Source organism: Dipteris shenzhenensis, chromosome 2 (assembly GCF_047967505.1).
Source record: "Dipteris shenzhenensis isolate YYH24624 ecotype China chromosome 2, Dip_SZ_1.0, whole genome shotgun sequence".
NCBI classification, from domain to species: Eukaryota; Viridiplantae; Streptophyta; class Polypodiopsida; order Gleicheniales; family Dipteridaceae; genus Dipteris; species Dipteris shenzhenensis.
Genome location: NC_141597.1, coordinates 64,234,495 through 64,256,899, shown reverse-complemented (window position 1 = coordinate 64,256,899; position 22,405 = coordinate 64,234,495). Strand labels below are relative to the sequence as shown.

Below are 22,405 nucleotides of genomic sequence, written 5' to 3'. Positions count from 1 at the left end.
CACACTCACTTTGGCATAACGCCTTCCCTTATCAACGTCAGCTTTACATCTCATATCATGAACTATGGGATCCTCATAGTCTCTGCGTTTCTCAGTCCTGCCCTGATAAAAAATTCCTATGGAGCTTAACCATTGGTAATCAACCTCACATCATACTCAGTATTTGGCTCTACGACACATCGAGTGCCTTCGTTCATGAAATCCACTAACATAATAGAGTATACTACAGTAGCCAAGGTATACATGTATCATGTTACCATGAAGGACCGCAGCCCCAGTAATGAAGGGCTCGGGTAAGCTTAGAGCAGTGTGTGTACTCTCACAACGGGCAGCTAGCCATTGTTATGCTAGTGTTATGTATTTCTGGCAAAGAGCATCCCAGGCAAGGATATGATCCCGGACGTCTAAAGACGGAGTGGAAGACGTTTCTTTAGCCACTCAAATCAGCATGCAGAAAGCACTTCGAGCTAGAGCATTAGGTGGTGGGTATTGGAATGGGAGGAGCGTATGGTTGTGCTTTGCATGCACTCTACTAGACAAAGTGAGTTGTGCTCCACCGTGCTTCGCATGGTCCGAGGGCTGTAATGCCAGAGCATGCCAGAGCAAGCTAGTTCTCTGGCTCTAACAAATCACTATTGTCTGGCAGTGTGGTTATACAATGTTTACAAACTCGTATAAGGCATGCAAGCACAGTTAGGCTAACAGATGGCTTCATTGAACACATGATCGGTGAGCTCTACGTAAGCTCGCTACAGCAAGGTCATCATGACCTCTTCTAGCTTATATCTTTGTTGTTCGTCTATAAGACAAGCATTCGCCACAATCTACAGAGATGTATGGCGCTTCTGTTGCAAGCATGCAACCTGACTCGATGGCATCAACGTATATTTTAGGGGCTGGGACTACTCGTAGTGGAGAAAGACTTTCGCTTCTATGAGTTGGGCTTCAACAACTCCGTAGTATATTGTTTATTCCCTATAACCCTTAATAATTCATAATTGCCCAGTTCAACCCCCCCCCCCCCCCTTCCTGTCCCCTTGGAAAAAAGAGAGGGGGGGTGGTAAAGCATGGGACTTGGATCCTAGGTAATAGACATGATAACATACACACACACCCTTTCCATCCCCTTGGGAAACAAAAATGGGGGGAGGGTATAAAGTATGATGTAAATCATGGGGCATAGCTAAGAGGAAATGGACACTGGCATCTAGTCTCATTTGAGTGAACTAGGCAATTATGAATTATTAAGGTTTATAGGGAATAAACAATATACCGTGGAGTTGTGTGAAGCCCATCTCACAGACTGGTGGCTTGAGGAGTGATAGTTCGGCACACTTGAAGGAACTGGTACTGGTTATTAAAAAATGACTATAAGGTGGCAGACAAGTAAAGGCTATAAAATTTGATGACATGTAAGGGAATGACAGGTTTAATAAACTTAGGGGGAGTGATAGATGAAGAAAACATCCATGACTAAGCAACATCCTTTCGAAGAAAAAGCATACAAAGAATGCCCTCCAAGAGAACAAGAAACTTTGCACCATCGAACCTCCTTCAAGGATGTTCTGTGGGAATGAAAGGATACACAACCTGTTCATTTATGATATACAAATGAATAGGCATGCAACACACAAATCAAGATGTTGTAGGGAGTGAGATTTGATAAAATCAAGTTGATGACCATTGGGTCAGGTTTAGGTTAAGTTGGAGGAACACTCCTCTGTTTCACTCGAAAACTTGTGTGTTCGTTCGCAAGCTTTTACACAAAGGAGTTCAATTTGCCTTGTACAGGCACGCTCAGCATTATGATGCACGCGGATATCCCTCCGAACCAGACCATTTACATCAACAACCTCAATGAGAAAATTAAGAAAGAAGGTGCGTGTTCTTACTCTGCTTAATCGTTGGCTTTTTCACCGTCGTAGCTTATCTAGGTTTTCTATCTTTCTTCGCTGTCTTGGAGAATAGAAATATATCCTGGCCAACCTTACTGTGGGAAAGCTCGTTATCATCTCAAACGTAGTTTTCTTGACTTCTCCTGTCAATTTTCTGACTGCAGAAGATTTTAGTCGTCTTAAATGATTGCAACGGAGTTGTGAGCTGGGAATGCATGTCTCGTACTCAAACTGACTTGGGCTTTTTGATGGTGCAGAGTTGAAGAAGTCTATCTACGCAGTTTTTTCACAGTTCGGAAAGATTTTGGACATCATAGCAAGCAAAACGTTGAAGCTGAGAGGTCAGGCATGGGTTGTGTTTGACGATGTAACGGCAGCAACAAACGCTTTGAGGCAGATGCAAGATTTCCCTTTCTATGACAAGCCCATGGTAATTTTGGTAACTTCAAACGTTCATTCAAATTCAAGATCTCCTTATTTCTTTTTTATACAAGGAGGCGACTTCAGTCTTCCATGAAGAACAATATGTCGAAAGAGGAGAACCACGAGAGAGAGGAGAAGAAATTGTAGAGAAGTTACAACATGGAAATATCGTGGGACTTGCAAGGAGCAGAGTAGACCACTTGTTGCACATATCGTAAATAAATATATTATGTGCCTTCCCCACGTAAGCCAAAGGGTTGAGACTGCCACGACTTCATTTTGGGGATTGCACTAATATCCAATACCTTGATCATTATTAGAGACATGGTTTCATTGTAGACACTAGCATTGGATTATTTCATACATATACTTACGTACGTGCTAGGTATAAATGTAGGCCAAAATTTTATGTTTAGTACTATCACCACATAATACATCTAGCCATGCTTTTGATAGTTGAGGTGGACAAGACAGCAACATGTGGTATGAACAAAGTTCGACAATGATAAGCTGATGTGTGAGAGGTGGTAGTCTGACGGTGGAGCATGCATGCCATGAAGTACTGTTTGGACTACATGACCTTCTCTTCTCTTTCTACCTATCATGAGATCTGACCCAAAATCCTAGACGGCTTTATAGTATTGTGAAGATGGAAATTCACCTAATGCAATGGAATCATTGTTTTCAGCAAGTCAGCTGCTTAACTTTTAAGATGGATAGCATTTGAAATGACAAGCTTAAAGCTTGATCATGCTTTGGTGAAAAGCAGTTCATTGTTTTTTTTGCGCATACTGCATCTTTTGTGTGTGTCTATCATATTTGGCATCTTCTAACCTAGTTTAGGCTTGTTTGGAGAGTTGCCAAGTCCCCAAAATGGGGTTTGAGCTTAGAGGATTTTGGCTAGCTGAATTAAGGGTTTTGGGTGATGAAGCCACTTTGACCCATTGAAGGAAGAGAGAAGTGCGGAAATTGTAATTTTTATGAGAATTGAATCCATTAAACTATTGCTTATGTTGAACCAAGGGAAGTGTTGGAGTAAGTTTGGCGGTTGTGGTCTTGTGTAGTCACTGAAGGTGGTATTGTGGTGTGCTAGAGGCAAAAGGTTGAAATAGAAATTAGCAAGGTAGGACAGTTGGAGGCTAGATCTCAATTGCTAAAATCAATTAGGGATAATAGAGATCGGGGGAGCAAGCCACAACACACGTTGTATTATGTCCTGCTGTAAGGAGAGTATTTGTATATTACAAGCATGAGGACTTTACTTAGGCCTAGATATAGCCAATTGCTCTCGAAAGGCAGCTCACTCACATTGCTAAGATATTTGTTGAATGAGGAAGGGTGGTGCCTTTGCATTGCTAAAATATGTGTTGAATGAGGAAGGAAGGTGGCCTTGCTTTACATTCAAAAGTGACACTTGCCAACTACACCCATTATTGGTCAATTCCTGCCCTAAAATTTTCATTTTATGAGCCATTAGCCATGTATGGATGTGGGATAATTCCCTGCTCAACAACAAAGGTGAAAGAAAGGTTTCAGCCATCTCATGCTTAAATTCTTTTCAGGTGGATATAGGGGTATTCCTGAAGTTGATGTCTCCACTATGTATGAGCATACTCTTCTAAATGCCATACTGCAAATTGAACTTTGGCAGTCTGTTGCATGTGCAGCCTCACATGTTCCAGCCAATGACTCTCAACTTACCAGGTGCATTGTTCCTATTTCATGTTCGCGTTGATACATATCTTGGTTGAACTATATGCCTAGTTTTAGTTTCAACTATGATGATGAGTACCCAGGCTGAAGAATATGCTTAAAGAGAGTTTTGTTTAAAATTCAGAGTAAGCCTATGGAGCCACCTCTCTGCGAAATTCAGTTGCAGGAAGTTAATCCAGTCATGAGCTGCCACATGTCAGCTTATGGCCGGCTCAAAAAAGTGAAGTTGTCAGAATTGAAGTTTCCTTACGTCATTGCATTCGTTGTGGTCTCGAGTCTGAAACATTTCTTATCGCTGCAAAAAGCTGTATCTGAAGCTGATTTTGGTATATGTGCCCTGACGCCACCTACTAGGCAGTTTTGTGACAATGTGCTAGTCTAAGTGCTAGTTTGCAATCAAAGCTGGAAGGGTTGCCTGGGCTTGTATGTGCAGTTACCAAAAGGTCAGTTGATTTGGTGTGAGGTTTGCCTTGAGTTATTAGCAGAAGTTCCGTTCTGACATGTGCTACACAGCCCTGACATTTCAGGCAACTATATATGAAGTTTTCTCCTCACACTTCTGAATCTTGTTCATGCCTTTAGGTATGGACTTGATTGAAATTTGAGATTTGGCTCAGGATTCAGCAAACAGGGGCAGAACATAAATTTAAAAATTAGGATTTTTGGCAAATTTTTTAGTCAAATCAGTTTCCTACTTTCGAGACCTTCGTTTTACTGATTGGAACTATTTGACTCCATTCTGATGGAATTTCTGTATGAGCACAATGCCTCCCAAGAAAGGGGGTAACCACCTCAAAAGGCAGGATCTCATTGGAGCAGATCCAATGAGACCCTTTTTTATGAAGAAAACATCGGGGCTTGTTGTATTGCCCTTCTGGGTTTGAGTCCGATATCAAGTAGCAGGTTAAAAGGCTCTAATCAAGGAGTGCCTCATGGCAATGCTTCACACTTCTATTTATGATTGAGGCTGTTAGTGAAGGACCGAACCGTATGGAGCAAACAATTAAGCATTATTTTGATCCTATCATCAAAGTTTGGGAGGACTTAATATATGAAATGAAGCTCAATAATCAGAAAATGGATCTCAGGCTGCAAAACCTCTCATAGAGTATGAATAAAGGGTTTGATCGATGTGAGAAAAGCCAAATACAGAAAGGCAAGAAACCTCTCCTGCATACTATCAAAGAACGTTTTAGGGACTGGTGGCCTCAGCCAGGAAGACATACAATAATCTCAATAATACAGCTTGTAAAAGAAAACGTTCTTCCAAGTTCACAGACCTGAAACTGATGTTTTATGTCAGAGGTTGAATTAGCACAAGACAAACCTCCTGACCTAGGTGGCACGAACTTTCCAACAGATATACAGACTCTGAAATTTTCAGATTGGAAAGGAGACTCATATCAGAGTAAAGACACTAAAGAAAAGGTCATTCTTTCCAACTTCAAAGGAGAATTTGGTTCAACCAGTTAGCTTGACAAATGGATGAGTAAAATACGATGAATCAAAGACAGCCTCCAGGACAAAACGAGGACTATATGAATTGGAAGTAATGCCTTTCAGCCTCACACATGCCTCAGCAACCTTTCAGACATGACTGAATAAAGTCTTACAGCCTTACATCTATTAGTTTGCTTTAGTTTTGTTTGATGGCATACTCATCTACAACAAATCTAAAGAAGAGCATTTGTTATGTAAAGCAAATTATAGAGCACACCAACTCTTTGGGCAAAACAATTGTTCATTAATGGCTAATGAAGAGCAGTATCTTGAACATATAGTTAGCATCTATATACCTAGATGAATCCAGGAACATTCCCAAACTCATCCTCTAAAAACACAACATAGTGCAGTTTCAATCTCACGAGAGTCACTCATAAGATTAAAAACCATAAACTCCATCACGCATAGCAGGGACTAGCTACTATGACATCCCCACTGATGTCATCAGCGCCCAACAATGGGTGTAGACCATAGTATGCGGGAGGTGAAGGGCAAACTCAGCCATGGCAAAGGCTAGCACTAAAGGAGAAGGCTAATAAAAAAGTAGTCCAAATCTCTTCATTCAAGCTACAACTGCTTGTGAAGTCTAAAAGTGGAATTAGAGTGGATCCTAAGTTCTAACAAGGTCAAATGCATAAAGGAATGGTCCCATTTGGTTTTCTACAGCGTTGGGTAGAAGAGTGCTTTTTTAAGAATGACCCTGAGCTAGTGCATGAGAAGGTTGCGAAATGAAAACAAAGCAGATATGATAGGAAAACTAATCAAAGTCCTAAGTTTCAAACTAAAAGAATTTTACAGCTTTAACTTTATTTGTCAATTTTGTTTGTCTTGACTATACAAAAATGAAAGATTTCATCAACAAAGTGCTTTTGGCAAAATTACCCGAATAATAACAAGGTAATTATAGAACCAAGACCATTTTGATAAAAACACTGGTTGCTCCTAACACAATGCAAATTAACTTTTAAAATGCCCAAATATGTGTAGCATTGATGATTTACTTTTGAAATCTAAGATCTTCATTGACAGTTTCTGGGAAAAAAAAAGATCTTCATTGACTTGCTCAATGTACTGGTACTTGACCACACAGGCAACAGGCTATAGGGAAACTACTTCGATGATCTCTCTTTCTTTGGGCAGATGAACCATTGAATGGCAGTGCACAGTTGTGTAATTTACAATAGCATAGCTTGTGACAATCTTCTGCTTCCATATTCTGTGCCAGGCAATCCATGCCCCTCTTGCGCTTCGCGGCAATCATGCCAATACTATTAGAATGATACATTGTTGTGTCATATTGTCGACGCACAAGCTGATATAGACTCTAGTTGCTATACGTGATGGAGTTGACGGTTTTCAACCTTTGTCTTAAGATTGAGGCTGCACTGTGTCGTGTTTTTAGAGGATGAGTTCAGGCATGTTTCTGGATTCATCTAGATATACACTCTCCTATAGCCAATTGCCACCCAATCGTTTATTCCTTTGAAGGATTTTTCAACTAAGCAGTCATCTCCTTATACAAGTGATCGACGAGCATACGGATCTGTCAAGCGTGTATTCTCTCCGTTACCCTCGGACACAATTTGACACAAACAGCTTACCCTAATTGTCGTTATGTGATGCCTGCTCACGTTCTTGGTTTTCTTTTGACAGGAAAGTGAAGTTCTATTAAGTATGACCAAAATACAAAAATTCCTTATGAAAGCCTCTTACAAAATCATACTAAGAAAATTGAGGTGGTTATAAGTTCAGAAGGGGGAAATGACATGATTGCCTTGTAATTTTATATGTGAAGAAAAGACCATGGTCACACTCTCTCATGAAAGAAGCTCTTCTAGCCATGTGGTGCATGATTAGCTTTGAATCATGAGGGTGTGAATAATGTACCAGATAACTGAGAATGATTGATCGTGTGGCAAAAATCTGAGTCTAACTGTGCATTTGGATCTCCATATCTGCCATGGTGATCCAGGTGCCTCTGTGCAATTGGATATCTATATGTGCCATGGCGTAAGATTGGTAATAATCTCCCAAGCTGAGTCTATTGAAGGAGTGTGATGTTTGTGCAAAGATACTGGTACTGCATCTAGGTTGGTGAGTTGAGAGACTCCTGTGTATTGTAAGTAGCCCTGTTTGAATTGCTCCTCCTTAAAATGTAACAGTAGTAAATTTCCATCTTTTTATTTTTCTTTGTAGAGCTACTTTTAATGGGGCATTGCCACGTGACACCCCTTTGGAGTTATCCCATATACAATTAATGTGCTGCCCTACTTCCCAAAAATATAAAAAGGGCTTCAGCTGTAGTATGTACTTCATTTCTCATTGAACACTAATGGCCCAACTTTTAGACCCCTCTTTTAAAGCCTTTGCCTTGCCCCTAGGACCTAGTGGTACACCTAGACTTTGCCCTTAGGAACTTCTAGGAAGTGTGCACTTCCTCTAGCCAGTCCCTCACGGCCAAACCATTACCACACTTAACCATGGTTAACCCTGGGTTAAGCGTAGATTGAGTTACGAAGATACTTTACATCACTTTTCACGTCCTCGTTTCACGTGCTCGTGACATACCCTCCTCTTGAAATGGCAAACTATCAAGTTTGCTGCTATAAACATAAACCACCAGCAATGATGATATGGTCTAGGAGAGCGCGCGTGTCCATCCATATATCAATGCATCATCCGTGTGAAGTGACTAGTACACTCATCATAGAAGTCCCGTAGCAGATGTATTGTCAGCAAACAATACCTCGGGTGAAACATATAGTGTCACCAAGCGACTTCTAGATATTGTGAGCCTGTCTGTTGACAAGGGGGTGGAGGAACTACCCCCCTCTTGAGCATCAGGCAATGCTCCAGACCTATGCTCTGCTGAGTTTGAAGGAGCTACAACCGAAGGCAGCTCATAGCACAACAACTGAGTGGACTACACCACTCTGAGTGAAAAAGTAAGTTCACTTGCAGGTGGACATTGAGGGGGTTTTTGATATCAATGCTAGTTCACTCGCCTCCAATAACTTGAACCACACACACATGGCAAGAATGGATCCTAGGAACATAGATCCCGGTACTCGATATCCTTTCAGACTTGCATCACTGCAAGCTGAATCGGTTCAGCCAATCTATGCTAGACTTGGACCCTTGCCTCATGGTTCAAATCAAAAACCAACTAGCATGTACTAAATGGATTCACTGCTCGAGCCATGCCGGGCAACAAGAGCATCCAAAACAGGCATGTGATACATGGATGTGCTGCTCTAGCCATGCCGGGCAACAAGAGCAATCCAACATACTTATTCTGCAATTTACCATTCAGCCTAGAAGAGGAGACTCTCCATCTTCTGACTGATACAAAAATCAACAAAACTAGCAGGGAAGAACCATCCTGCAAATTACCATGCAAAGCTAGCATGGAATATACATCCTGCAAATAACAAAGCAGCCTAGAAAGAGGAGACTCTCCAAGTTCTGGCTGTTACAATTATTCATACCAATATTACTGCTTTTTACCAAAGGAAAACAAATCTTCTAGCGCGCGTGGCTGTCCTTTTTCGCTTCTTGTACTCCCATAGGTTGTTTCCGTTTACGATTGGGGCAATCTTTGGCCTGATGGCCCTCTTCTTTGCAAAGGAAACACTTTCCAGCTTCAAATAGGGCTTGCCGTTCCTTAGGAGACAATCTCTCTCTGGTACTGGGCTTACTATTAGGTCGCTGGTCCACATCAAACTTGAGGTTGTCTTGGCAAATTTCTTTTTCGTGAAAGAGTCATCTTGCTGCTTACCTTTGAATCCTGGAGTCATCCCTTGCATGAGAGCATAGGCTGTAGTAGCATTCTCAATCAGCTGAGAGATGTTGGAGACCTTTGTCTTGGTGCAATAATCACGAAGCTCCTTTGGCAGCCCACAACAATACTTTTCCACCTGCTCAGACAATGATACGGTCCTATACGAGCAATGTTAGAGCCTTCAATCTATCCTGCATCCCATTGAAGGTTTCAAACGTCACAGCTGCCCCTCCCTCCTTATAATCTTTCAGCTTACCTTTGGGAGTAAGATTATCATAAACTGGGGGCTGTAAATATGGTGGAGGCATCGTGGATCCCATATTCTGTACCATATCGCGTGTGCCCATATTGGGGTTGACCATTCCAGATCCCATTCCTTGCATCTGTGGCACACTCCAAGTGTTGCTTATCATCCCTGGCATCCCTGTCTGCATACCGGGCTGCATCCCTACGTTTGCATACATCATATTGGCATTTGCAGGGGGCATTCCACCCTCCATATGCTGCTGCAAATTCTGCATTCCTGGCTGGAAACTACCCAAGTATGTACCATGCATACCAAGCCCTTCGGTGGGCTGTCCCACCATTGACTGAAAAACTGATCCTCCGCCAAAATATCTTGGATGCTTCATGGGCTGAGGAAGGACTTGCTGTCCTTGATTAACTGAATGAAAAGTATTGACATTACCCACTACAGGGGTGACTGTGGGTATCTCTGGTGGCTGTCTACTGAAAGATACACGCCTTTGAGTCTTCTTATGCTTTGTCTGCTTCTTCTCAGCTGTCTTTTTGCTTCCAGGGGGAGCATTACCACCAGAATACGCTTGCATAATCTCCAAAAAAGTCTGTTGCAGCTGTGACAGGGCTCCCACTGCACTTTGCATTTGTAACTGAAAAAGGGCATTGGGATCAAGCTCCTCTGTCTCATCCACCTCGTCCTGCGAATCCTCAGTGGCATGCTCAAGAGAAACATGCTGTCCCTCATCATTTTGCTCTTCTTCACCCTCACTGGTATTGTGCTCCTCATCAAAGCTGTCTGTTTCCTGCTCGGAGTTAGTTAGTGATCTCTCACGGTGCGACATGATTCTTGATGGTATGGCTGTAACAAAAAATGCAATGGGGCTTTCTTCACCCAACACTTCCAGGGCTCACCTTTGTAGGAAGATGGTGATATCCCGGCAATGGAACCACTGAAACCGGCCTTCAGTTTCCTAAAGGGCAGTAGACCATAACTTGCATTGCATATTCATTATTCACAGCCACATTGTATCATTTTCAACCGCTTAACTTTAAACAATACCACTTAGAAACAACTTGAGAAATAACTGGATGGAGGCTAGAGTGCCCCTACTCAATGGAACCAAGTACAAGACACCACATTGGCCCCAAACACTTGGCGCCCCTTCCGGTATTTATTTATTTCTTTAGGAATGAAATTGGTACATACAACAAGGGTTCAACCTTGCACTGTTCCTCTCTGCAAATCCTCTACTTGTCTTCAAGGCATCTAATCCCAGTGCACCACTAGGATTTCTAGTGGCAAGGCATACTGAGCTCAAGGCAGCCTCAAGGCTATCACATGCATCCACACTGTCCTTAGGCCTTCCACAGGATCACCCTTGCCTTTGGGTGCTTCTTAGAACCTGTTGGAGTCCTGAAAGGACTGCACACAACACGCATGCACTGCAAAAAGCTGCAAAGCAAGAAAGAACGAGGAAAAACCGAACCTGGAACCAACTCCTGCTGACTGTGGCAGAGGGGCTAGCACCTTCCTCGCACCTATCCTTTATCCAAGCTTCCTGCAGGGTGCAGGTGTCTTCTAGCAATCAGGAGAAGAGAGAAATGAAGGTAGAGAGCGGAGGGTGAACAAGAAAGAGCTGTAGAGGGAAGATGGTTCACAGATCTGCCCCAAAATGATTGCCTCGGGATCTGTGCCTGAGTTCTCCTAAGAGAAGGTGCCAAAAGCAACAGGGAAAGTTCCTCCTGCAGCTTGCACTGGTCCAAAACAGCTCCAGAAGCCACCACGCAGCCAAAAACATGTGCACAAAGGTCCAGCACAGCAAAAGACAACCCCAGGCACCTGCTGGAGGCAGCTGAACATGCCTATACGGATTCCGTACAGCTGTACGGACGTCCGTACAGTCCGTACGAAAATTTTTTGGAAGTCCAGAAATGAGTTATGGCACTTCCTAGAAGTGCGTACTAGCCTTGGAACAGACAAAACAGTGTTAAAACGGCTGAAAACAGGCTTGAAACAGCTCAAACAGCTCAAAAACTGCACAAGAACAACTGAAAACGTCCTACACCTCTGGGAGAATGAGGAGAGAGAGATGGAAGGTTGGGGAAGGGCATGCATATACATGCTTGACAAATGGCACCTCCTCCTTGCCATTTGCCCCTTCATTAAAGCCCTAACCCCCATACCAAGGACAACGTTGGTTGTGCTTGGGCCCAACTTTTAGACCCCTCTTTTAAGCCTTTGCCTTGCCCCTAGGACCTTGTGGTGCACCTAGACTTTGCCCTTAGGAACTTCTAGGAAGTGTGCACTTCCTCTAGCCAGTCCCTCACGGCCAAACCATTACCACACTTAACCATGGTTAACCTTGGGTTAAGCGTAGGTTGAGTTACGAAGATACTTTACATCACGTTTCACGTCCTCGTGACACGGTCTCTCCCCCTTCTCAGCCCCGAGCTTCTAGGCAGGCTCCAGCATGTGGGGATTCATCCTCCCAATCATCCTTGGCTCCTCAGCTTCAGCGAGGGCGCCCTTTGCCGATGGATTTATGGAGAATGGGGCCTGGAACTACCTCGAGATACTAGATTCCTACCCCTTGCTGCTGAAGCTTACGCTACTGATCAAGCTTGCAGCCCTGAAAGGGGGTTCGATCAGTGTGGTGGTCTCGCACGCATCTGGTTTGGGGCTTCCAATTCGCTTCCATAGGGGCTGAGAAGTGGACTCCAGAGATGTTCGATGCCATGCCGAGCGACTAGTTATCGCGCATGATGGATGGGTGGATGGGTTTGTAGGGCTTGTACTTATGGCTCGACCATGGTGCTACAGTACATTTTCAGTTGGGTTTTACTTGGGAACAACCGATATGCAGCCTGGCAGTAGGAGTGATCCGACTCCCACCCGAGGTAAAGCTTGATCTTTCACATTATTGGCTGATCCAGAATTGTGCTGAGATGTTTGGGGTAGATGTCTCATTCACATTGCAGTGGGCACGGAAGGTAGGCATTGAGCCAGTAGCCACTTGGTACGATGGCGAACAGACACGTACTATTTGCCCTCCAACCCCCCCTGGAAGTCGCACAAGGTAGTTTTCTTGGAACAAGCTCCCAAGCACAGGTAGGCCCTGCCCATGAGTTGGACCATGGTGAGTTGGAATGTGCACGGGTTACATGATCGTGCACGGAGCCAGCCATAGTATCTGGTACTCCGCCAGGAGGTGCAGAGGGCAGTGGTAGGTCGGATAGTGGATTTTCAGGAGCACATGTTTTCAGCAGTTGACCTCTGTAGCTCAGTCAGCCTTTAATGACCTCAAGGAAGCACTCATAACAGCTCCAATCTTGGCAAGCCCTGATTTTTCTAAGCCTTTCTCGATTGAGGCTGATGCAAGTGGGAAGGGCATTGGGGCTGTCCTCAAGCAAGGCCATGGCGTCATTGCATATGAAAGCAGGAAGCTGAGTCATAAAGAGTACATCTTTCCAACTTATGACAAAGAGATGCTTGCTATTGTACATGCAATCAAGAAGTGGCACCACTACCTATATATAGTCATTTCAAAGTAAGGATGGATCATAAGTCATTGAGGTATTTTCTATGACAAAATACTCTCACTCCAAAGTAAAAGAGGTGGTTATAATTTATTCAAGGCTATAATTTTGACATTGAATATAAGAGGAGAAAGGAGAATGTTATAGCTAATGCATTATCCAGGCTTGGCCTATACACTCAGATTACCAGCCACTGCTAAGATCCATGATGTGTTTCATGTTTCCCTACTTTAAAGACATGTGGGACCATCCATTCCAGTCGCGGCAAAACTTTCTCCAATGGATGAATCAGGTCAAATCGACTCTGTTCCAGAAAAGATATTGGGCTATAGAGACAAGATACTCAGAAACAAAGTGGTGGTAGAGTATCTCATCAAGTGGAAAGGATTACCTGATGAGGAAGCAACATGGGCAACCCGAGGATTGAGTACATGCTTTCTTGCTCTTACCAGGCTGGACTGTTTCTACACCCTCTCTTTCATTTTTAGCTATATTGCATGCCTTCATTTTGAGGACAAAATTTTTGTAAGCAGGAGGGGATTGGAACAGTAGTAATTTTCTAGCTTAGTAATTAGCCTTTTATTTTTCTTTGTAGAGCTACTTTTAATGGGGCATTGCCACATGGCACCCCTATGGAGTGATAATCCCATATACAATTAATGTGCTGGACCAATTCCCAAAATATAAAAGGGGCTTCAGTTGTACTTCATTCTCATTGAACACTAATACAAGTACACATCTTTCATTGAGTGTTTGTACCTCCTAAGCATCAGCTTGAAAGCTGTACATGCAAGGACAGCACCTAGCTTCCATGCTAGCCTGCCCACTTGGGAGCTGCCAATTCCCATGCCCTCTTTCAAGTAAGAGAGACCTTCCCTTTACCCCATTTCTGTGTTTCCTACTAATTCTTGCTATTCCCAGCTATTCTGGTCCCTAAACTAGTAGCAGATAGCAGATTTAGTTGAACCTCTGTTTCATAAAATATATGAGGTTTCAACTATGTGATCGAGGTGATAGAGTCCCAAGTGATGTAGCAAGTATCCCTTCTCATCCTTTCGGATAATCTTTACATCACAATAGGTGATATTTTGTTTCAACAAAAGAGGAATCCCCATGGGCTATAATTGTGCAGTCGTTTTAGCAAACTTTTATCTCTTCACCTATGAATTTTAGTTTATGCAACATCTTAGCTCTATCTATGCTTGCCGTATCATTTTACATAAGCTTACAAGTTAGGCATTTTATAGATGATTTATTTGTACCAGATGTTCCCGACTTTCAAGACTTTATGTACAAAGACGCTTGTGCTTTGGAGAAGGAATCTATCCTTGCGATTCTTGTGAACTTAACTGCACTTCAAGAGGAGATTCTTGTGTTTTCTTAGATCTTAGACTCTCTCAATGTGCCATAGCATTTAGAGGTTGACATTTATGATAGACGGCTGTAATTTGATCACTTTGCTAATACACTAGAGGTATAATCCAAGAAAAATAATGGAAAAAGTACGCACAATCTTAGATACGAAGTCTTTTATCTACGGTGTATTGCCCTTAGGCGTCTTTAGAATGATTGAACGTAAGCTGAAAACAAAAAGCGGGGAGCTGAACAGCCAGGAGTTAAATTGAGTATGCATAAGTGTAAATTCTTTAGAGGAGACTTGGCCTATTGACATCAGTTGGTGTGGTCAACTATGAATGGCTTTGGCCATGTGGCAGTCTGCCAGTTGCCCAAACCTCTCCTAGCCCCAGTCGGGGTCTATACTTGCCCTAATCTGGTCCATATGCTCTGTAGGTCAGGCGCCTTTCAGCCCTAATCATCCTGCCTCTTCTCCGGATCTGTCCACATCCATACCCTGCCTTGGCGCCGTACAGAGTGCTACGGCCTTCCGTACCGTCCCGTACAAAGGCCCAATCAATCCCACACTGCTCTTGCATGATCCTAGGCTGTAGATCCATGTTCCAGGATCGTCCAAAGATGACCGCTCCTAAGATCCGTATAGCCACTGTCCATCATAAGCTCTCCAAGCAGCCATGTGTCCTTGTATGTGCTGCCCACATGGCAGGCCCATCTTTGTTTCCCCAGTTTGCTGCCCATATGGCAGCCCCATCTTCTTTGTTTTCCCAGTTTGCTGCCCACATGGCAGCCCCATCCTATGCTGGTCAACCTCCCCCACGCTTTCCTCATATGGGGCCTTACAAATGGGGAGTTAACCATCTATTTTCCAACAGCTCTTTGAAGTCTTTCCAAGTGCATTAAAGATGCCGAACCTCTCATTTGGACCAAAGGATGCATTGTGAGAAGCCCAGTGGATGTTCTAAGGCATCAAGAAATTATTCATTCCACATGATGGGCTGTCTTTCCCTCTCATCCTGTGTTTTAGGGGGGGGCTCTTGAAAGGGATGCTATGATTTGTTGCTAGGCGTTGACATCCGCTAAGTGGGGAGAAGAACGCGGTCTAATTTGAGTATTTTTGAAAATCCTTTGCATGCTTGGAGCTTATCACCGCCCTATGGGAAGTACAAGTTTGAATTTGTTGAGTAAAGAAGTCCTTAGAGGGCTCATTGCCTAGAAACGACTAACTTTCCTAGCAAACCTTTGCAGTAAATGTTGGAATTGATAGTGTTGAAGTCTCCCTCATGTCTAGGTAAGATGATTGTGCTCTGAATGACCCTGGCTCTCATATGTATCAAGCTCCCAATTAGAGGACAACGAGAAGATGGTGATAACCTATGACGGGGACGTGAATTTCTAAGCTTTAGGAATTTACAGTGACTGCCCCATCCTCAAATTGATTAAAATAGTTCAAAGGACACTTCAGTGCAATTAATTCCATGGGCCAAGGCAAGGATTTGAAGGTGAGAGAGGGTTAAAATCCCCTCTGGCTAGATTGGGCTTGGAGGCCACATGTGGCACAAGTGACTTCAGGGCAAGCAAAGGTAGCTATTCGAGAATCAGTTGGAGTGGGAGCCAAGCCATTGGACGTCGAGCAAAGGTAGCTATTCCAGAATCAGTTGGAGTGGGAGCCAAGCCATTGGACGTCTAGCAGCAGCTAGCTTCACCAAAGAACTCTTGTTTATGCTGCATGCCTGCTATCCACGCCCTCCTAGAGCCCTAGAATTGAATCACCATCTTCCCATAAGCCTTCCAGGGTCCCTAGATTGAGCGTTATCAGAAGTTTTCGTCCAAGTTGCGGCCTGCTGGTATTGTGATAATTCTGTCTATCTTAAATGGTGTGTTGCCCTATCAGCTAGATTTAGATTTAGATTTAGATGCTCGTTGGGGAGAGACTAAAATGAAAACGTTTAGACTTAACAAGCAATTGTAGCTTGATTGAAGAGATTTTGGACTACCTTTTGCTTAGCCTTCTCCTTTAGTGCTAGCCTTCGTCATGGCTGACTCTGCCCTTCACCTCTGGAGTGCTGACATAAACTCAGTATGAAGACTTTGTATAAATGGATGCTCAAGTATGTGTGGGTATGTGGATTTGTATGTGTGAGAGCATATTTTTATACTATGGTCTACACCCATTGTTGGGCACTGATGACGTCAGTGGGGATGTCATAGTAGCTAGTCCCTGCTATGCATGATGGAGTTTATGGTTTTCAACCTTGTGAGTGACTATCATGAGATTGAAACTGCACTATGTTGTGTTTTTAAAGGATGAGTTTGGGAATGTTCTCGGATTCATCTAGGTATATGCTTCTGCCAAATTAGCGGACATGCAAATTTCACCTTGTGAAGTTTTCGTCCAGGTTGCGGGCTGCTGGTATTGTGATAATTCTTTCTATCTTAAATGGTGCGTTGCCCTATCAGCTAGATTTAGATTTAGATGCTCGTTGGGGAGAGACTAAAATGAAAACGTTTAGACTTCACAACAGTTGTAGCTTGATTGAAGAGATTTTGGACTACCTTTTGATTAGCCTTCTCCTTTAGTGCTAGCCTTCGTCATGGCTGAGTCTGCCCTTCACTTCCGGAGTGCTGACAGAAACTCATTACGAAGACTTTGTATAAATGGATGCTCAAGTATGTGTGGGTGTGTGGATTTGTATGTGTGAGAGCATATTTTTATACTATGGTCTACACCCACTGTTGGGCGCTGATGACGTCAGTGGGGATGTCATAGTAGCTAGTCCCTGCTATGCATGATGGAGTTTATGGTTTTCAACCTTGTGAGTGACTATCATGAGATTGAAACTGCACTATGTTGTGTTTTTAAAGGATGAGTTTGGGAATGTTCTCGGATTCATCTAGGTATATGCTTCTGCCAAATTAGCGGACATGCAAATTTCACCTTGTGAAGTTTTCGTCCAGGTTGCGGGCTGCTGGTATTGTGATAATTCTTTCTATCTTAAATGGTGCGTTGCCCTATCAGCTAGATTTAGATTTAGATGCTCGTTGGGGAGAGACTAAAATGAAAACGTTTAGACTTCACAACAGTTGTAGCTTGATTGAAGAGATTTTGGACTACCTTTTGATTAGCCTTCTCCTTTAGTGCTAGCCTTCGTCATGGCTGAGTCTGCCCTTCACTTCCGGAGTGCTGACAGAAACTCATTACGAAGACTTTGTATAAATGGATGCTCAAGTATGTGTGGGTGTGTGGATTTGTATGTGTGAGAGCATATTTTTATACTATGGTCTACACCCACTGTTGGGCGCTGATGACGTCAGTGGGGATGTCATAGTAGCTAGTCCCTGCTATGCATGATGGAGTTTATGGTTTTCAACCTTGTGAGTGACTATCATGAGATTGAAACTGCACTATGTTGTGTTTTTAAAGGATGAGTTTGGGAATGTTCTCGGATTCATCTAGGTATATGCTTCTGTCCGTATTAGCGGACATGCAAATTTCACCTTGTGAAGTTTTCGTCCAAGTTGCGGGCTGCTGGTATTGTGATAATTCTTTCTATCTTAAATGGTGCGTTGCCCTATCAGCTAGATTTAGATTTAGATGCTCGTTGGGGAGAGACTAAAATGAAAACGTTTAGACTTCACAAGCAGTTGTAGCTTGATTGAAGAGATTTTGGACTACCTTTTGATTAGCCTTCTCCTTTAGTGCTAGCCTTCGTCATGGCTGAGACTGCTACTAGATTCAAATCGCCTTTCAGGATTGGACTGCCAAGGGCCTGAGGGGTGCAAGAAGGAAATCGTTTTTGCTGTTTTTCCCCTCTTTCAGGGTTGCTGCTGCTGATTTCAACTACCAGCCTGCTTGGGAACTGATCCAGATCAATTCGTCTACTTGCTCGCTGCTTCTCCAGGGTTTCTAGAGCCCCCTGATCAGTTATCTGCCTCTCCGAAGCCCTACAGTTGCCTCCGGACTGGAACTGTTTGCATTGCAGGGCAGAAGTGCCTGTGAATGGGTCATTCAGTTGGCTGATATTCGGATGGGTGCATGGGAGTGCTTTACTGTATTATTGTTGCTATTTGAATAAAAGATAATGAAAAACTGAAAGGGGTGTTTTAGGGCCAATCTGGTGTCCGGTGCAAGCAGGGGCAATCTAGCTCCTCCAAATTGGCTTTGGTATTATCTTGTGTGTTTTGGATAATGGCTGAAAGTTGAGTATTTGCTGGTTGTTATCTGTTCACTGCCCTTTGGATATCCCGAAGGCTGGTTTCATAACCTGTGTCCATAGCCCAATCATCAATATGAGACTGATCAATCTCAGCATGAGTTTCCTTAAGTTGTTAAAGCATGAGTTTGAAGACTGGCATCGATGATCTGAAACTCGTCCTTGAACCAACTATCTTTGTCTCTGATCTTGATGGTGAATTCTTCCCATGTCGCTCTTTCAGAAGGGAGGACACCACCTTCCTTTCTTCCCCTCTTATCAACAGGCTGCTCTATCATATTGAATTCCTCTCTACTATCTACGATTCAGGTTGCCAGCCATCTGCAAATCTCCCTCCAAAAGACAATGTGGTCCCTCCTTAGATTTAGGTGCATAAATATTAGGCACTCTAATCTGACAGCCCCGTAGGAGGAGGTTGATCCACTAAGCCCTGGCTGGGATCAAGGCACCTTGTGCTATAACAAAGGGAAGTAACCAGGCAGAGACTGAATGTGAACTCCTCTGTGTGATTGAAGAGCACCAGACCAAAAACCTGCCTGCCCTGGCACACTACCTACCAATGAGTTTGTCCCTTTTGAAGGAGAAGAATATCAATGGTGCATGAGTGACTGAGCAGTGAAGTGGTTTTCTGGTGACTTGCTCCTTCTAGCAGGTAGGGATCCCGTCCGAGCCTGACTATTCCGACCGACAACCCTCACAGGCGAGGGAGGGGTCGATGGGAGGTCCTACCTGACCTGTTAGTAGACAAGGTCTTGTTATGGGTGCAAAAAGAAGGCCTTGTCTGGCATACACTTAAGATAGAGGCAGAGACCCTACTAGGGCAAAAATAATATATGTGTTAGTCAAATGAACCCAAGCTGAAGGTGAGGGGCTGCCAGGTGGATCTGTAGAGGCTAAAGAATCAAATCTGGGGTGTATGAGCTAAAAAGGTCCGGTATGCCATCATCGCCAGGAATCCTCGGCTGGGACCCTAACCTCAGGATTAGTACCATTGCTGGGATCTCCAAAAATCTTCCTCCAAAAGAGGCTTCTCACCTGCTGCAAGGATCTCAAAGTAGTTTGGAGAAGTAGAATGCATGGAGACGAGTTTTGGGGTGCCAGAGCGGAATGAGAGCATCTGCTAAAAATGAGCCTGACGCTAGGGAGGCTGAGGGGGTGGAGGAAGGGCCTGCAAGAGGGGGCTCTCCTGGGCAACTCTTGGTGCATCTGGTCCTCCTGTGGCAATCGCCTGCACGGTGCTGGAATCGCCTACAAATATGGCATTGATTTGGGTAACCATTGACCTTCATCCTTTTGCTATAATGGGGACCCTGTCACGTCTGTAGAGAGACATACGAGAGTCCAGAATAGAGCTTATGGACGGTCAGAAGCTGGGGAATCACTGTGAGCATGTTAATTTTTACTTGCTTCATTATTTCTTTTAACCTTCATCCTTTTCCTATAATGGGGACCCCATCACGTCTGTAGAGAGACATACAAGAGTCCAGAATAGAGCTTATGGACGGTCAGAAGCTGGGGAATCACTGTGAGCATGTTAATTTTTACTTGCTTTATTCTTTCTTTTTTGTGCTCGAACTGTATTTTGGTAAAAAAGGATATGTAAACTCTTCACAGTCTGTTATATCTCTACTTGCTTTCCTCACCGCATGATATACGATTCTCAGAAAATACAATATGCAAAGACAAAATCTGATGCTGTGGCAAAGGCTGATGGGACGTATGTGCCAAAAGAAAGGAGGAAAAAGCAGGAAGAAAAAGGTAACTAACCAGAGTTGAAATTGTCCTAGTTGCTAGTGATGTAACAGGGATTCTGTTTACCTTCATAGGATTTCTAAACCTGAGGTAGCTGCTGTGTATTTCAGCTGAGAAAAGGCGGAGAGAACAGCATGCAGAGGCACAAAATACGGGAAACTTATCCTCTGGCCCTTATTCAAGCTCATATGGTGCTCCTGTGAGTGCTCACTCAATTTCCGACCCTCCACCGCATTCTTTTGGATTGTTATCCATTTTCCTTTATACTTCAATTCTGTGAATGCATTGTAGTCTTACAGTGATTTAATCATGTGATAGGTTCTCTATTAGCTACTGAAACCTCCTTGAATTAATTTTCTACTGCATAGCTACTGGAACCTCCTGGAATTGATTCTCACACTATATTAGTTTCTTTGGAATAGCACAAGCATATGTTGGCACTCTGTCTGAAGTGAATACTCTGGTTTTTTTGCAGATGGCACCTCAGTTTCAGCCACCTAAGGCTGTCGTACAGGAGGCTCCTGCCCTTCCCAACAGTATATTGTTTGTGCAGAATCTACCTCATGAAGCTAACTCCATGATGTTGCAGATGCTCTTTCAACAGTTTCCTGGTTTTAAGGAGGTGAGAATGATAGAAGCAAAACCTGGCATTGCTTTTGTGGAGTACGGAGATGAGATGCAGGCTACCACTGCATTACAGGCTCTTCAAAACTTTAAAATCACTCCACAGAATGCAATGCAGATTACTTATGCTAAAAAGTAAAAGGTCAATCTACAATAGTTTCCCTGTGGTGATATGTTGCCGAAATCTCTCAATCTTTGTAATCCTGAAGGCTTAGCACCAGGCAAGAACATCCATATGATTTATGGGACTTTTACTGTGAGCTTTAGGGATGTGTAACAGAGATGCAGGTTCCGACCTTGTTTTTTTGCAAGCAGCATTAAAATAGTGCATTTGTAGACTGTGATCTGAACATTTTGAAGAATTCTGTACATGTTAACGCTAGTTTTTTCTAAATTGAAAATGCTTCCTTTTCCATTCTTTGCTGTAGAGAGACTAAAACCAGGTAGAAATGAAGATTCATCTAGAAGTGTACACGGCTGAGTTTGCCCTTCACTCTAGAGTGCCAACAAATTCGTATAAATGGATGCTCAAGTATGTGTGGGGGTGTGGATTTGTATGTATCAGAGCATATGTTTATACTATGGTCTACACCCACTGTTGGGTGCTGATGACATCAGTGGGCATGCCATCGTAGCTAGTCCCTCCTATGCGTGATCGAGTTTACGGTTTCAACCTTACAAGTGACTATCATCAGATTGAAACTGCACTATGTGTTGTGTTTTTAGAGGATGAGTTTGCAACATGGACAAAAACTTCACAAGGTGAAATTTGCATGTCTGCTAGGATAAATTCTTTTTATCGTGAGTGGTGCATTGCCCTGGATTTGTATGTATGAGAGCATATGTTTATACTATGGTGCACACCCATAGTGAGTGCTGATGACATCAGCGGGGATGCCATAGTAGCTAGTCCCTTCTATGCGTGATGGAGTTTATGGTTTCAACTTATGAGTGACTATCATGAGATTGAAGCTGCCTTGTGTTGTTTTTAGAGGATGAGTTAGGGCATGTTCTTGGATTCATCTAGATATATGCTTCCGCCGTATTAGCGGACTATCAGATTTTACTTTGTGAAGTTTTTGTCCATGTTGCATCCTGTTGATATTGCGATAAATTTTTCCTATCCTAAGTGGTGCGTTACCCTATCAACAAGAGGATCCAAGCATTTTTTTGCTTGGATGCTCGTTTACGAGAGACAAATGAAATCATATAGTCTTCTCAAGCAGTTCGTGATGACTGCTAGCCTTTTGCATTTGAGTTTGCTCTTCACCTTCGGAGTGCCAACAGAAACTCAGTACAAAGATCTTTGTATAAATGGATGTTCAAGTATGTGTGGGTGTGTTGATTTGTACGTCTGAGAGCATATGTTT

General features: G+C 43.3%; 1 protein-coding gene across 1 annotated transcript; it reads left to right on the top strand.

Annotated features, from left to right (window-relative positions):
- The first annotated feature begins 1,633 nt into the window (after positions 1-1,633).
- Positions 1,634-21,448, top strand: LOC147905168 (U2 small nuclear ribonucleoprotein B''-like). The gene is made up of 5 exons (XM_087396994.1): positions 1,634-1,878; positions 2,153-2,325; positions 20,324-20,417; positions 20,522-20,610; positions 20,887-21,448. The coding sequence occupies exons 1-5, from the start codon at positions 1,806-1,808 to the stop codon at positions 21,172-21,174; spliced, it is 717 nt and encodes a 238-aa protein (XP_087253120.1). The 5' UTR covers positions 1,634-1,805; the 3' UTR covers positions 21,175-21,448.
- Positions 21,449-22,405: the final 957 nt, after the last annotated feature.

What these genes read in the sequence shown, in the direction of transcription:
- LOC147905168 (XM_087396994.1), top strand. Translation starts at nt 1,806, where the DNA reads ATGATGCACGCGGATATCCCTCCGAACCAGACCATTTACATCAACAAC. An exon ending in TGAGAAAATTAAGAAAGAAG is followed by an intron (nt 1,879 to 2,152) that starts GTGCGTGTTCTT and finishes TTGATGGTGCAG; the next exon opens with AGTTGAAGAAGTCTATCTAC. An exon ending in GAAAAAGCAGGAAGAAAAAG is followed by an intron (nt 20,418 to 20,521) that starts GTAACTAACCAG and finishes TGTGTATTTCAG; the next exon opens with CTGAGAAAAGGCGGAGAGAA.